Here is a 17,677-nt window from a genome sequence, read left to right on the forward strand (position 1 = left end):
TCCTTCTCCCTTTGCTTCTTCTTCTACTTCATGTAATTCAAGAAACTATCCATCATAATGATTAGTTACTGGTGTGGTCACATGCATTATAAAATACCGGATGAATTATATATGACCAGTTTTTGGTTATCCATAGGCACATCTAATTTGGTACTCAATCTCCAGTCATAGTTTTAGCCTAGGGATGGGTTCCCCACCATCTGCCACAAGGTTATACCAGTTGATTGGGATGGCTCAACTCTTCCAAGGCATGTCCTCTCAAAATTTGGATATATTATCTACATTTTCAGATATATTTCCTCTTGGTATTTATTTGGTCATATGAAATATTTCTCACTTGGGTTACTTTATTATTTAAGAAATTCCCAGTCATTGAATACCTAGAAAAAGAAAATGTTATTTGAATAAGAAAAGGTCTTACATACATAAATAATATTAATTTGATGAATTTTGAATGTCTAGTTTAGGGAGAACATTAAATTTTGAATGCTTATGCTTATGTTTGTATAAGTATGTAAATGTACTTTTAAGAAAGGAAATAAAGTGAAAATGATAATGTCATGTACTCAATATAGCTTTTTAAATTTGCTTATTTTCTTACATAGCCTTTCCTAAATAGCCATTGTTACCTTTTATTACTATGTCAACTCATTTATTCAGTTCAGTTGTGTCCCCCATAAGTGATTTAGGAAGAAAATATAACTTAAACATAGTTATTGGTAAGGATTTGCTTTACAATTATTTTAAAATTAACTGCATACTGAAATTCAGATATTCCCCTGCCTCCCCACCCCGACAATTTTTCACACACTGTGTATCTTGAATACTTCTGAAAAATGTTAGAAATGGGGTAAATCTAGAATTGAATTCTGATATTCATTTTAACCTTCCTTTCTTTTAGACACTCTATGAAGTTATGTGGACATGAGAGAGAGTCATGAAACCCTTTCACCCGGAGAGAATGTCTTTCATAAATGGAGCTTTGCTTCTGGTTTTCATGGGACTGTGACACGGCAGCGGAGCCATGGCTGCCCTACCTGCTATTTTCAATAATTCACAGAACATCTGAACAGAGATGCTTGCCTTGAATTTACAGATTTTCATCCCGATACCTTGTTTACTTCTTTGGGGCAGAAAAGCTTGCACTAATTGCTCTCCATGGTGGCTAATCTTTTCAAGAGCCTGATTTTACCTTACATACATAAGCTTTGCAAAGGAATGTTTACAAAGAAATTGGGAAATACAACCAAAAAAAGAGAGAATCATCCGCAGAAAAAGGGTCAAGACTTTCTTACTACTGGCCAGACCAAAACCCCCAAATTTTCTAATACCTTAAAAAGCACTGTAAAGAAGATTGCAAAGTGTTCATCTACTCGCAACTTATCCACCGAAGAGGAGGGGGTTAATAAAGAGTTTTCCCTCTCGCCAACATTCAGTTACCGAGTAGCTATTGCCAATGGCCTCCAAAAGAACATTAATGTAACCAACAGTGATAATGAGGATCGACTTCAAGAGTTATCTTCAATTGAGAGTTCCTATTCGGAATCACTCAATGAACTAAGGAGTAGTACAGAAAACCAGGCGCAATCAACACACACAATGCCAGTTAGACGCAATAGAAAGAGTTCAAGCAGCCTGGCCCCCTCTGAGGGCAGCTCCGATGGAGAACGCACTCTACATAGCTTGAAACTAGGAGCGTTACGCAAACTGAGAAAATGGAAAAAGAGTCAGGAGTGTGTCTCATCAGATTCAGAGTTGAGCACAATGAAGAAAACCTGGGGAATAAGAAGTAAATCTTTGGACAGAACTGCACGAAACCCAAAGACAAATCCCCTGGAACCAGGTTTCAGTTCCTCTGGGTGCATTAGCCAGACACACGATGTCATGGAAATGATCTTTAAGGAACTTCAGGGTATAAGTCAGATTGAAACAGAACTTTCTGAACTACGAGGGCATGTCAATGCTCTCAAGCATTCCATCGATGAGATCTCCAGCAGTGTGGAGGTTGTACAAAGTGAAATCGAACAGCTACGTACAGGGTTTGTCCAGTCTCGAAGGGAAACCAGAGACATCCATGATTATATTAAACATTTAGGTCATATGGGTAGCAAGGCAAGCCTGAGATTTCTAAATGTGCCTGAAGAAAGATTCGAATATGTTGAAAGTGTGGTATATCAAATTCTAATAGATAAAATGGGTTTCTCAGATGCACCAAATGCTATTAAAATTGAATTTGCTCAAAGGATAGGGCACCAGAGGGACTGTCCAAATGCAAAGCCTCGACCCATACTTGTGTACTTTGAAACCCCTCAGCAGAGGGATTCCGTCTTAAAAAAATCCTACAAACTCAAAGGAACAGGAATTGGAATCTCAACAGATATTCTTACTCATGATATAAGAGAAAGAAAAGAGAGAGGGATACCGTCCTCCCAGACATATGAGAGCATGGATATAAAGCTGTCTACTCCAGAGCCCAAAAGCAAGAAGAACAATTGGCAGTCACCTGATGACAGTGATGGAGAGCTGAAATCTGACCTCAATAGAAACAGTTATGCTGTGCTTTCCAAGTCAGAGTTTCCAACAAAAGGAAGTACTTCCAAGTCAAGTTCAAAATCACACAATGCTAGAGCCAAGAATAAAACTGCGAGTAGCAGCAGAATTTCAAATAAATCTGATTATGATAAAATTTCCTCACAATTGCCAGAATCAGATAATTTGGAAAAACAAACTGCAACCCGTTATGCAGATGCTACACCCCTCTGGCATTCACAGAGTGATTTTTTCACTGCTAAACTTAGTCGTTCTGAATCAGATTTTTCCAAACTGTGTCAGTCTTACTCAGAGGATTTTTCAGAAAACCAGTTTTTTACTAGAGCTAATGGAAGCTCCCTCCTGTCATCTTCAGACCGGGAACTTTGGCAGAGGAAACAGGAGGGCACACCCACCTTGTATGACAGTCTGCAGGATCAACATTTGAATGGGGCCATGGAAGGTGTCCAAGGGCAGAGTGAAATTGGGAACACAGAAACTGTGGATAGTGGAATGAGTAACAGCATGGTGTGTGCGTCTGGAGACCAAAGTCATTACAGTGATTCTCAGTTCTCTTTGCAGGAGGATCTTTCTCCTTGGAAGGAATGGAATCAAGCAGAGCAAGGAGCTGACTTAGGTTTGGATTCATCCACCCAGGAAGCTCTTGACTATGACACAAACAGTCTATCTGATCAACAACTAGACGTTTATAATAAAGACCTAGAAGACTTGGGAAAGTGCCACAGTGATGTTCAGGATGACTCTGAGAGCTATGATTTCACCCAAGATGACAATTCATCTCCATGCCCTGGGTTGGATAATGAACCACGAGGCCAATGGGTTGGCCAGTATGATTCTTATCAGGAAGCTAATTCTAATGAGCTATACCAAAATCAAAACCAATTGCCCATGATGTATGGAAGTCAAAGTGAATTGCAAAGTGATGACTCAGAGGATGCCCCACCCAAATCATGGCATAGTCGGTTAAGCATTGACCTTTCTGATAAGTCTTTCAGCTTTCCAAAATTTGGATCTACATTACAGAGGGCTAAATCAGCCTTGGAGGTGGTATGGAACAAAAGCACCCAGAGTCTTAGTGGGTATGAAGACAGTGGCTCTTCCTTAATGGGGAGATTTCGGACATTATCCCAATCAACTGCAAATGAATCAAGTACCACCCTTGACTCTGATGTCTACACAGAGCCTTTTTACTACAAAGCAGAGGATGAGGAGGAGTATAGTGAACCAGTGGCTGATAACGAGACAGATTATGTTGAAGTGATGGAACAAGTCCTTGCTAAGCTAGAAAATAGGACTAGTATGACTGAAACAGATGAACAAATGCAGGTATATGATCACCCTTCATATGAAACACCCTATGAAACGCCACAAGATGAGGGTTATGATGGACAGGGAGATGATGTGGTTAGTGAAGGGGGATTGGAACCCTTAAATGAAACATCAGCTGAAATGGAAGTAAAAGAAGATGAAAACCAAAACATCCCTGAACAGCCAGTGGAAATCACAAAGCCAAAGAGAATCCGTCCCTCTTTCAAAGAAGCAGCTTTGAAAGCTTATAAGAAGCAAATGGCAGAACTGGAAGAGAAGATCCTGGCTGGAGGTACTCATGTTTATGTGCTACATTTTGAGCTAGTTGTATTTTAACATTGGGTGGTCGGTGCTTCTTTAGAGTATGTTCTGTGTTTACTCTTTGGAAAAGAATGTATTTGCAAGAAATTTGCATGTTTATTTTGAAAAGGGTATTATTTTACTCTGCTCCCCCAACAGGCTGGGCTTGATGATTTAAAATCAAAGTGTTTTCAAGTAGGTCATACTAAAATGAGCCCTACTGTCTGTGGATCAAGATTTCTCTGTTAGCATTGGTATGAACCCCATTTCATATTAACTAACTTTGTGGCATCAGTCATAAAAAGAGCATGAGGTAAATCAAAGACCAGCGTGGGATTATTCTTTGGTTCTATTAGGTTTATAGGGATGAGGAGAATGATGTAGTTAATCTTAAAGAATTAGGAAAGTTGGACCTCCAGGATAATCGCTCTCTTTCCCATCAAATCTATAGTTTGGGGCCTGCCAGTCAGAAGAGGTGGGTTTGCACAGCCAACCCTAACCGGCCCCATGGAATAGAGCCAAAACCCTAGGCCATGCCTGAATGGTCATAAGTCCCTCTTTGAGTAGGAGTCAATATTGAGTAGAGTCAAGTTCCCCTCTAAGGAGTGGATTGGAAATCTCTCCACACTTATGGAAATGAAAAGAGTACCTTATTTAACAATTTTACTTGATTTTCTGTGGGAACAATTTTGGATCACACACATGTGAAAATTAGCCACTTAGAAATAAGAACTTTTTTTTTTTACTTTTTATTTTCATTTAAACTTCACCCACACTTACCCTGATCACTTATCATTTATTTTATTTGCATGCTTATCACTTTATATCTCTGGGATAGTTTGTTTATCTCAGGTGTAATGAATTATATGTTTTAAAATTTTCATTATTTATGGTCTTATAATCTTTAACTGAAGTATTTACATAATATTTCATAAAGGTATATATTTGTGTGATTAACTGCTACTTGCCATTATGAGGCAATATAACAATTTCTGCTGCTAGTAGTTGATTATAGCATCCTTGTCTTGAACAAAACTGTGATCAGACACTCCTCCAAACTGGTCATTTTCTCATTGATATGGGTGGATTCTTGAATAATCAGAAAATTTTATTGTTAAACTGTTTTAAGCCCTAAGGTAATTGAAATAACAATTAAGATTATCTGCTCTAAACAAATATGTTTATATAAAACAACACACCTATTAATTTAAGTACAACCTAAGTCAAAGGGATATTGGGTACATTGGCTGTGACCTTGTTGTTGTTTTCAGGAAGTAATTCTCAACTGTATTTAAAACCACTGTGAAAGTAGGGAATAGTCAAAATTTTGTGCAAATAACAATTCATACTGGAATAATAACTCTCTTATTTAAGAGTGATATATAATAGATATCCGTATGACTGAAATTCAGTTAATAGTTTCTTGGGATAAAGGCTAGCAGTTTGCCATTGTATTTTATTTGCTGTGGCTTCAGAGAAGTCTACTCAAGAGCATATTAAGACTAACCAGTGTGTGTGCATGTGTGTCATGTTGTGATATAATCAATGTTTTAATGCCAAGTGGTTAAAATATTTGAAATATTAGACAGTATTATAAAAATTACAAAACTATATGTTTCAGAAAAAAATGAATCTTCATTAACTTTGAAAAATTCCAAATTAGCAAGCATCTACAAAATAGATTGCTATGGGTATTGCCCCTTCAAGTAGTTAACCTTAATCATCCAGGTGCACTTAACCTTAGAGAACAGAAATTCACTTAGTTAGCTATACCTCACCAATTTAAGAATCCTCAAATAGGTAAAACAACGTTGAACCATATAGCTGACTTACTAGCCCTGGCTACTGAGGACCTAGACCCCCCCCCCCCCACCATCTTGGAGCTTGGCTTGTTATCCTTGAGCCAGCTTTGAATGGAATCTGTTGGGGATCATCTGTCCTAGAGGAAATCAGACACACATCCTTAAGATGCTCTTTGATCACTTGAAAGGCACCAGATTGACTACCCAGGAGGCTGCAGTAGCCTAGATTTTAAAGGCCATCTTTTCTCCCTTTGGCAGGAGTCAGGCAGTTGTCTCCCTCCTGTGCCACCAATATGCCTCAGGAGAAAGGGCAGCCAAAGAAGGGCATTTTTTCAGGCCCCTTCACTGCTCTGAGCATCCCAATGAGGTGCCAATCGTCATGATGGATTTTGTGCCCAAGGCCATCTGCTTACTGGGCTTTGGGCAGAGGCCAACAGATTTTCTCTCCATGACTACCTAGTCATCACTGGGTAGCAGTGCTGTCTTTTCTCCATTACTAATCTGGCAAGATTAGACTGTAGAGCTCTTGCTGTAAAACTCCATGGGATGTTATTTCCCTGATAGAGCTTTATGGAATTATAAGCTCATAAATGTGAATTATTTCAACTTTTGTCTACAGGGTCCTGGTAAAGAGGAATTCTAAAGACCCTAGTATTTATACATATGAATATTTGGTCATATTGTTTTTGAGGGCCTTCATCTTGAATAGCATGCCAGTGGGAAAGAGATTTTGGACTGTGTGTAGCCAGAAATTCCATGAGGTCATCTTCTTCCCCTGTTGCTGAACCCTGCTGAGTGGTATCTTTTGTGTAGCTGGCCTAAACACTATACCATGATAGTGACTCGGATCTCCCACCTCCAACCCTGTATCACCCGTCAAGTGGAATTAACTATTGTCTCTTCTGAATTCCCAGATACTTGCCTCTTATGGTACTGGCTTCCACCTTACATAATGACAGTTTGTGCACATTTCTCATTTGCTCTTCTAAAGTAATCTAGAGATGAGAGGTTTGTCTTCTTCTTCTTCTTCTTCTTTTTTTATTTTTCATTTGCACTGTGCCTAGATCAGTGCTTTATACAGAGTTGGCAATGAGTTAAGATGTGTTGGATTAAAGCCTGAATCAAGTGGAACAGAATGCTAAATAAAAAAAAAACAAGCTTCAAAGTCACATCAAAATCTTAAGTGTGGCCTTAATTGCTAAGACTGTGACTTTAATTTTTGAGAATTCAGATGTGTGATTAGAAATGGAAGATTATCATTATTAAATAGTAAATTTTTAAATTCGAGTATACTTAACATACAATCTTACATTCGTTTCAGTGTACAACGTATTGATTTGACAACTTCTACATTATGCTGTGCTCACAAGTGTCGCTCCCATCTGTCACCATGCAATGCTCTGGCAGTACCATTGACTTTGCTCCCCATGCTGTGACTTTTATCTCCATGACGTATTCATTCCGTAACAGGAAGCTGATATCCCCCCACTCCTCTTCACTGATTTTGTCTATTCCTCCGTCCCTCTCCTCTCTGGTGAACATCAGTTTGTCCTCTGTGTTTGTAAGTCTGGTTCTGCTTTTTGTTTGTTCATTTATTTATTCATTTATTTGTTAGAGTCTCCTTATGAGTGGAATCCTGTGGTATTTGTTTTTCTCAGTCTGACTTATTTCACTTAGTATAATACCCTCTGGGTCTGTCCTCATTGTCACAAATGGCGAGATCTCATCCTTTTTTTTTTTTTTTTTTTAAAGATTTATTTATTTGACAGAGAGAAATCACAAGAGAGGCAGGCAGAGACAGAGGAAGGGAAGCAGGCTCTCCGCCGAGCAGAGAGCCCGATGTGGGACTCGATCCCAGGACCCCGAGATCATCACCCGAGCTGAAGGCAGCGGCTTAACCCACTGAGCCACCCAGGCACCCCTCATCCTTTTTTTTTAATACCTGCATGATATTTGTGTGTGCATGCACCAACACACACCCCACATCTCCCTTGCCCATTCATCAATCGATGGACCCTTAGCTTGCTGGCTTTATTGACTATTATAAATAATGCTACAATAGACAGAAGGGGTGCATTTATCTTTTTGAACTAGTAAGAGCTAGTTCAAACTAGAACTAATAAAAGTATTATTGAATACTGCTATGTACCAGATATTTTCCAGGCAGTTTCTTTGTTTTCATTTTTACTTCTTACAATACCACTGTGAATTTGATTCCATGGTTATTCCATTTTGCAGGTGAGGGAACTGAGGTGCTGAAGATGTGCATGACTTACTCGATGTCTTACAGATAGTAAGGGGTGGATCTACAGTTAAATAGATGGTTATTTTAGTTATTTAGAGAGCCATATCCTTACTTCAGAGATTGTTTTTTCACGTTTTAAGGTGGAAAAACATGCTGGGAAAGGGACAGCACTAGCCACAGGTTTGTTGCAACTAAAGGATTTTCTTTAAAAAATAGTCATAGTATGAAAGGCACTGGGGTTTTGATATAAAATAGTTCATTCACAGTTTTTCCTGCCTCAAGTCCCTGGTACATCTTATAAATCAAGACTTGTAGAGCCCAATAAATACAGTACAATAGCAGCTCAAAGGATGATGTTTTTGATGTCTGAGTATACTTGACCTGGAATTAGAGTCTAACATGAGTTTGAGGTAAATTTTCTTTAGCAGAACGAAAATCTTGTTTTGTTTTGAAATGCCATTCCCAGGCTGTCTGTAGATTCTGAAAGAGACTGTGACACCTGTAATTAACATAACTGATATTTTTACCATGGTGTGCCTTTTGTTTTCTAGTAGTTGTAGAAATATTGTAGAAATATGTAGAAATAAGTAGTTGTGGAAATATTTTGGTTCCAACAAAGATATGAGATTGGATGTAGAATGTTTACCTAAAGTTCAGACTTCATTATATTAGACAAGTGGTTCCTAATCTAGCTGATTGTTGGAATCATCTGGAAAGCTTTTGTAGTACTTGTTGTTCCCAACAAGAGTTGTTGTAAAATTATTAATTATATATATTAGGATTATATATATATAATATTAATTATATATATTAGGATTAATTAATATATATGTATATGTATTAAGATCTTGTCACTAAATGTTTTGATTTTGTGGTTCTGTTTTGGGGCCCATGGATCTTTATCCAAAACTGTATGTGTTATTGATGAATTATATGTGCCCTTGTAAATAACACACACATACACACAAATAAAATCCAGAAAATTCTGAAGTGAAAAGTAAAATTAACAACTTCTATCCTTCAGAGAAAGATAATTTGTTTCTGTCACGCTATAAGCACACATACACTTCTTTTCTTTTTGAATTTAACATAAATAGTATTGCATTTCATATATTCATGTTGTTCTGCACCTTGCTTTTTTCACATAATATGTATTTGAAAGATCTTATTATGTGATTACCTGCTGTATTATTTTTAGTGACACAGAGATTTCCACTATAGTTACTCCATAATTTATTGACTCAATGCCCTACCACGAACAGTGAGGTTTCTTACAAACTCAAAAACAATGCAGACTTATTAGCTGCCTTTATGCTAATGAGATAATAGGTATAAATTCCTAGATGTGAAAATTACTCAGTTAATGGATATCCTCCAGCTTTGGAGAGTTAGGATCTCAGGAAGTCTATATCAATTCATAGCACCTATCATAACTGTAAATTTATATTTCTGTATATAATTATTTTGTTATTGTAGATCTCTGCTACTAGACTAGCTGATAGGGTCAATGAGTGAATTTTTTTTCTGTTACTATTCTGATGCTAGAGCCTAGGTCAGTGGCATAGAGTAAGTACTCAGTAAGTTTTTTTTTTTTTTAAAGATTTTATTTATTTATTTGACAGAGAGAGATCACAAGTAGACAGAGAGGCAAGCAGAGAGAGAGAAAGAGAGAGAGGAGGAAGCAGGCTCCCTGTCCAACAGAGAGCCCAATGTGGGACTTGATCCCAAGACCCTGAGATCATGACCTGAGCCGAAGGCAGAGGCTTAAACCACCCAGGTGCCCCTCAATAAGTTTTTGTTGACTAGATAAATATATGCTAGGCTACTTGCTATGTTGCTGGACTACCTCATTCCACATATGGTGGAGAACTCATAAAATTAAAATACATTTGGTTTTTTTTCTTTCAATCAAAAGGACATTTCAAGACTATACATATTTCTACATAATACAATAAGCAAAACATGATTGAGAATGAGAGCATGACTTTTCCTCCTTTGGCTCAATCACATCTGTGAGAAGGCTAGCTATTCTCTCCATGATGGTGTAACCTGTACATCTACAAAACCTTAGTTGAATTTACTTAAATTCCAGGCTTAATGTTTAAAATGAATAAATATTTCAACTAAGCTTTGGGGCTTTGCTGGCCCAATTCTATCAAGAGGTGTCTCTCAAACTTTAGAATCCAGGTCAGGAGCGATGGGGTCTGCCTTTTTTCATATGTGCCGTGGGCGTTTCTGATGCCGGTGATCATCAGAACACATTTAAAGAGTGTTACTCAATACTGTGTAGCAAATTTTCACCTGCCTACATAGAGTTGTTTTTAGCTCTTCTTTTCAAATTAGAAGAGAGAGAATCAGTGTAAAGAAACACAGGAATAATTTTCACACTTAAAAACAAGTACAGAATGACTTCCTAGTTCTCCAGAATGGAAGGTTATTACGTTTATGAAAAGATTTTGGTAATATCTGTACATTAAAGCATAGAAAGCAATAGAGGTATTCCTTGAAAGGTGTGTGTAAACTGAAAATTTTAGAAATTATCTATTTCAAAAATTCTAGGAGATTTTGCTGTAGAAACCATTCAATGCATATTTTGTCTACAAATAAATTCCCACCATCCTACATATCCCACATTTTATGTGTTTTTGCAAATTTGAGGTTTGATTGATTATTATTGTTAGCAGCAGTAGTAGTAGTAGTAATAGTAGTAGTACATCTTTACTCAAAGTAAGTGTAACGATACTGGTTATGGTAGAAGACAAGCCATTTGTCAGTGTTCCATTAAAGTGCAATGCTTGGCAATAAATTTTTGTTTTTAATGCTTTAGAATTACCTTATAAAGTGTTTGTTTCAGTTTTTGAAATAAACTATGATCTAGAAAGGAGACCTGTGAAGAATGAAGTGGCCGAGGGCCCCTACAGGCAGTAGAAACAGCTGGCATCTCTACTTCTTGCTCGACATAAAACCCCAATGCACAGGGAGTAATTCTTCTCTATCCTTCTAGCATACAAGATTGAAACTCAAAGAACATTTGGGAAGAGAGACAGATAATAATGGTGGTGTATATAAGGAGATTAGTTCCAAGTGGAGCCAAAAGTTTTCTTCTCTTTCTTTTCCTGGCTTACTTGCTTTCTCTCTCTCTCCCCTTCTCTTCCCTTCCCTTCTCTTTTTTCTTTTCTTCCTTTCTTTTTTTCTTTTCTCTTTGGTTCTATTTTTATTTTTTTAAGTGAAGCCAAATGTTTCAAAGTATATTCTGGTGTGAGATAGAGCAAAGAGTAGAAAACCAATGCATATTTAATGCCGTCCTAACAGATTCAGTTCTAGAAATTTTAAGGACATACTTAATTTTCACTATAATCTTGGGAAGATATCACAGATATTCACACACACACACACACACACACACGCGCACCCACACACATAATCTCCACACTTTAAATATGAGATGACTGAGACTGAGGCTCAGAGAAGCAAAAGCAGGTCCAGGTTGGTGGCTCAGCGGGTTGGGGCCTCTGCCTTCAGCTCGGGTCATGGTCCCGGGGTGCTGGGATCAAGCCCCGCATCAGGCTCTCTGCTTAGCTGGGAGCCTGCTTCCTCCTCTCTCTCTGCCTGCCTCTCTGCCTACTTGTAATCTCTATCTGTCAAATAAATAAATCTTTAAAAAAAATAGTGTTGATGGAATCTGATATACATCAGACAGAATCGAAAGTCTGATGCTATTTCTGTGACATCCCATTGCAAGTTGTGGGTAAGTCTTATCATGAAAGGGTTTGGCCCATGTCCTTCAAGGTCAGCCAGTATTGTGTTAATTGCTGTAGTAGTGATCTCTGTTAACACAAAATGAATAATAATGATTTGGGCTTAGAGGTAGTATCACATTTTTAGGCAGCTTAGAAATTTGGAAGGGTGACATATGTCACATTAAAAGACTTTATTAGGAGTGAAGAGGTGCTAATAACAGTAGTTTTTGAGGATTGAAACCATTCTATAGAAGATAGGGGAGAAATTCACAAGGATACATAAATGCCATCTATTAACAGTAACAATAAAAATGTAGAGTTCAAAGATTTTATCTATTTATAATTATTAATGGTTCCCAAACTATGTACCTGGAACACTTATCTTTGTAGAAAAGTTAGAAACAGAACACATTTTTCAAGAAAATATGAACTGATAATGAAATGTGGTGATTTCCAGATAGTATTAGGAGACTGCAGTGCAAATTTCCAAATGCCAGAGTTTCAAGAGTGTTTTGTCAAAATCTCACATAAATAGGTTTTTCTGTGTTTCTGCTATTGTCAGTGTCCATATTCTTCCTGCAAGTTCAAAAAGAGAGATATGTTCTATAAAAATTGTGACTCATTTGTGAACTTTCTGCGTGGAATGAGATAAACTCTGAACCTGATGTAAGATATGGTAAAGTATAGCTTAATCAGTTGTTATTGATTGGATTAAAATGGGAGATGCTAGGACCTGGACTAGATGTACCTGTTGGGGTAATTCAGGATCTGAAGCTCAGGAGTGAGGGAGGGGAGGATGTCCGAAGTGCCAGAGAAAATCTGCCACCTGGATGCCGCCTGGAGATAATATTTTGGATAATGGGTGATTTCTAAACCATCTGCTAGTCTACCTCTGGATGTCAGTTGAGGAGGTGGAGAACTGCTGGGAGCAGAGAAGATTGATAACTAAGGTGAGCAGGAAGCTGCTTTTTGCTTATAGGACCTTGGTTACTTGGTGAGGGACTAGGGAGGAGGGAGGGCTCTAAACATCCCAGAATGTTCCCCAGAGGGAGTGGGAGTGGTATACTAGACAAGTTATCAGGAAGTGACCTAGTTACCTGTGCTAGGGTCCAGGATCAGGACTGAGTCCCTAAAACAGGTTAAAAAAAAAAAACCACAAAAAACTTGATTGTTCTGCTGGCGTCTAAAGCCATTTGCAGGCGGAAGGACATGAGGCTGAGTCCCAGGTTGCTGGGATACCCTGACCCAAATAGAACTATTTCTCATGGTTAAGCTATTAGCTTGGATTACCTTCTTAGACTACAATACCAGCTAGAACTAAGTGCATTAACAGGCTTCTTTTTTTTTTTTATTATGTCTTATTTCAACTTATACTATGCTACTACTTCTCCTTTTAAAGGAAAGCGTGTTATAGAATCTTGTCAACTACTTCATTCATCAAACTTAGTTCATGCTGGCTCTTAGCTAATCCCCAAAATAAAAGAAGTCTTCAGAGGATAAAGTGCCTACCATTCAGCAAGTTCGAACAACTGTGCTATGATTCTGTAGGCAATCCCAAAGGGTCCTGAAAATATATAGAGCAACTTCATTTTATTTAGAATAAATGTATCGCTCCCTACTCCTTTCAACAATCCTCACTGTCCTCACTTATCCCTCTATTTTTCCCCAGTTCAAGAATAGTTACTACTTTAAAAAGGAAAGTGCTTATTTTGAAGTATGAAATTTGATGTTTGTGTGAGCATATTTTTAAAAATGTAGTATTGGCACACACAAGCACATACATATTTTCTTAAGAGCGCTATAAGGTATATAGCTTGATAATAGATAACATTTATTGAGTCCTTTGTTGTCTGCCAGACACAGTTCTAAATATTTTACACTGTAGTCATATAATCCTCAAAATTATTACCTGGGTGCTATTATCTCCATTTTATAAATGAGAAGCAGAAACAGGGTGACTTAATTAAGGGGAGGGAAAAAAAATTAAGTGGCAGATCCAGGATGTAGAATTAGGTGTTTTTCTTCCAGATTCTATGTGCTTACCTACTGCCAGCCTAGTTTAGGCTTTTGGAAATTAAATGTTGATATTCAACTGTATATGATGGAGACCTGAGGTGGCAAAATGTTGATTTACCTGACAGCACGGAACTGTCAGCCGACCTCTAATTACCAACTATTATCTGAAATCATAGGCTAGCATTCAAGCTATCAGATCATTCTCCTATTTCACATAATATTATTATAGGCAACATGATTATCCAGGTGTCATTTCTGTGTAACTTGTGATAAAAGAAATTGTTGACTGCATGTAACAGTGGCGACAATAAATGGCAGATTGAATATGACCTTTTTTCTCAGAGATGTAGGTTAAACTTCTTCTTTTTTTAATGCCTTTTTTGAAGCTTAGTGATGTCTTGTGGAAAGGCCATGGATTTAGTTGTCTCTTTCCATTGTTTAGTGATTGTAGTGAAAGATACACACACTCTCATGGACAGCCACACACACAGAAAATATCAATTCACTGAATGCTTGACGTGGTATTTACTTTCTGAGGGAAACCAATAGGATATTCCCAAGTTGGTCAACATTCCTTTTGCATTTTCTAGACACATAAAGCAATTTTAATATTTTTAAAAGTTAAACTATCACATATATTTAATCTTTATAAAACATCAATGAGATAGACTATGACCAACCTCCTCAAGTCTCTTACCTCAAGTAATTAGCAGTAGTTATATAGATGGTAAAACCAGCAAGTGATGGGGCCAGGTATCAACCCAGGACTTCTGTATCCTACTCTGGTACTCTGCACAACAACATGATCTTAGCTACTTGCACATATTTGGTGCTTCTTTCTCTTAGACATAGAGCATCTAGTCTGTAAAAACTTCTCGGGGCTATGTCGAGGCATTTCTCCACTGGTTCCTAAAGTTAGTTGTTCTCAGATTTTAGAATGCATAAAAATCACCAGGAAGTGCTTGGTTAAAAATGTAAGTTTCTTGGTCTAATCTCCAGTTGGTTCCAATGCAGGATGACCCATGAATCACATTAAGAAATGTTTAATGGCTAATAGTTAATAGATTCTAAATGCGCTTCTGCTTTCATTCTTTCTTGAGTGATTTCATTTGCTCCTTTGGCTTGAGTTCCCATCTGTATGCTGATGGCTTTTTTTTTTTTTTTTTTCCCTTTTTATTTATTTATTTTTTTCAGCGTAACAGTATTCATTCTTTTTGCACAACACCCAGTGCTCCATGCAAAACGTGCCCTCCCCATCACCCACCACCTGTTCCCCCAACCTCCCACCCCTGACCCTTCAAAACCCTCAGGTTGTTTTTCAGAGTCCATAGTCTCTTATGGTTCGCCTCGTTATTTGATACAGAGAGAGACATCACAAGTAGGCAGAGAGTCAGGCAGAAAGAAAGGGGCAAACAGGCTCCCTTCTGAGTAGAGCCCAATGCAGGACTTGATCCCAGGACCCTGAGATCGTGACCTGAGCCAAAGGCAGAGGCTTAACCCACTGAGCCACCCAGGTGCCCCTCTGCTGATGGTTCTAAATCAGTGTCTGTGGACCAACTCTCCCAGCCTATATACATTCATATGCATTTATTCTTTCTATCATTAATTCACCCACTAGTGAACTCATTCTTTAGCACATATTGGATTTCCTGCCTGGGCACTGGGATAAAGTGGTGACAAATCTTCTCTGGTCTTCGTTACGTGGGTGAGATAAATTTAAATTTAAAAATTATACAAATATATCATTTTGTTAAGAGAGCATATTCTAGTTTGGAAGTTAGAGAAGACTTCCTATAGTAAATGATATTTGATCTGAGATCCGAAGACTAAAAATGCTGAACTAAGCTAAGAGGAAGGAAAAAGAGCATTCCAGGCAGGGGAAATTACATGAACCAGGGTCCTAAGGCCAAAAATGGCTTGACATAGTTGAGGAACCTAAAGAAAGCCAGGCGCGACTGACATACCTCAAGCAAGGCAGACAGTAGTGTGACACAAATCTAGTATAGTAATCAGAGGCCAGATTTTTCTGAGTCTTGTGCATCACTTGGGGATTTTTTTTTCTCTTAGTAACTGTGGAAATTCATGAAAAGCATTACTATAATGAGTCGTAGGACTTCCATCAAAGAGTAGATCTCTCAAGCCTCATGCCTGAACTCTTTTCCTCCTCTGTCTCCTAATCCTGCTTCTCCTCCTGGATTTCCTGTCTCAAGGATACCATGATCCTCGTGTTTGCTCAAGGCCCCTTCCTTGTCACACTGTAGTAGACATTTGCTCCTTTTCTGGACACCCATAATCTGAATTCTTTTCTTATTGGTGCTCCTGAGCCCTTGGTGGGGAAGAGTACACTGTATCTCAATGCAGAAGCTGAAGGGAGCTGGAACTTCCTTCTCCCCATGCCTGGCACCCTTGGCTTGAGCACATGATTCAGAACTGGCTGATGGGAATCTTCTGCCAAGTACTTTGAATTTGAATCCATCATTTCACAAGCCCTGATATTTTTGCCACATAATTATTTGTCAAATACAGTTCTTTTGGTCTCCATTATCTCCACCCTCATCTAGCAACTGCCATCTCTTGTGTGGACTATATTAGAGCTTCCTAACTGGTCTTCCCATCTCTTTGTCTTGTTACGCCTGCCCCATCTTCTAAAATGTCCTCTCTCTGCATCCAGAGACACATACAAATCTACAAAACTACAAAAAGAAATCATTGTAGTTGCTTTTAGGATGAAGTCCAAACAATCAGTGAACCCATTGTGTTGAAGATGCCTGTTGGCTTACTATCCCCCTAACATGAGGACATAAGCTTACAGGAAGCAGGGGCTGTGCCCTGTATCCTGGCATCTCCTAGGGCACCCACTGTGACCAGCAGTGAGACAGTGGAACATTGCGGTTAGGAGCATGGGCTCTGGAGTCAGCCTACAATTGTGCAGTCTCAAGCATGTTGTTTCATCTCTCCATGACTCACTTTCCTCACTAAGAACATAAAAAGACCATAAGAATATTTCCGTGTGATAATAAAACAAAAATAAGACGGACTTTTGGCTGAAGCAGTAGGTAATCAGTAGGGAGCCAAGCTCACTAAGAAGGATAAAGACTTCTTCCTCCGATCTTAAATAATTTCTGAGAAACATGAGCCAGAAGCCAAATGCTACAATTACCTTCTTATGTATTTTTTAACTAAGCTAAAGTACCATCCAGAATGCATTTGGGAAGTGATCAATTATGTGATTATTTTTGTGGTTGGATCCTTGAAAGAAAGACTGGGCACAAGCCGCTCCACGCAGTATTAATAGTTAGTTATTGATGTTTTCATGAAACACAAAAATATGCAACTGCCTGAACTCCCTGGCTCGTTAACTGCTTTGCCTTGGGGCAGCTTCAACACACAGAAGCTAGTAAGTCCATCAACATTTATTGAGAGCTTAGAAGTGTGATGAGCTCAAGATTAGGGCACCGGGAAGAGAGAAAACACAAGATGCAAAGACATAGATTCTTTCCTTGATGAGGTTACAGCCTCATTCCGGTCAATACAAAATTATTTCTTAAGCTAGCTGTTGTGAGAAACGTGATGGCTTATGACCAAATATTATTATCCCATAGTTTATTTAGAAAGTACTGATTAGCATGTACCTGAATGTATACCGTGCCGGGCATCATAGAAGAGTAGACACAGAAAAGGTAATGTATAACGAAATGACTAAGGACAATTACTTC

The 17,677-nt window shown here is 38.3% G+C and overlaps 1 protein-coding gene across 3 annotated transcripts in view; it reads left to right on the forward strand.

Annotated features, from left to right (window-relative positions):
* Nucleotides 1-17,677, forward strand: part of UNC13C (unc-13 homolog C) — a 629,711-nt gene that overhangs the window by 33,134 nt on the left and 578,900 nt on the right. For all 3 annotated transcript variants that reach the window (XM_046009970.1, XM_046009972.1, XM_046009971.1), the window contains exon 4: nt 902-4,150. In XM_046009970.1, coding sequence (XP_045865926.1) covers nt 1,159-4,150 — 2,992 coding nt within the window. In that variant the 5' untranslated portion in view covers nt 902-1,158. The remainder of the gene's footprint in view (nt 1-901; nt 4,151-17,677) is intronic.

This window comes from Meles meles, chromosome 6 (assembly GCF_922984935.1).
Source record: "Meles meles chromosome 6, mMelMel3.1 paternal haplotype, whole genome shotgun sequence".
NCBI classification, from domain to species: domain Eukaryota; kingdom Metazoa; phylum Chordata; class Mammalia; order Carnivora; family Mustelidae; genus Meles; species Meles meles.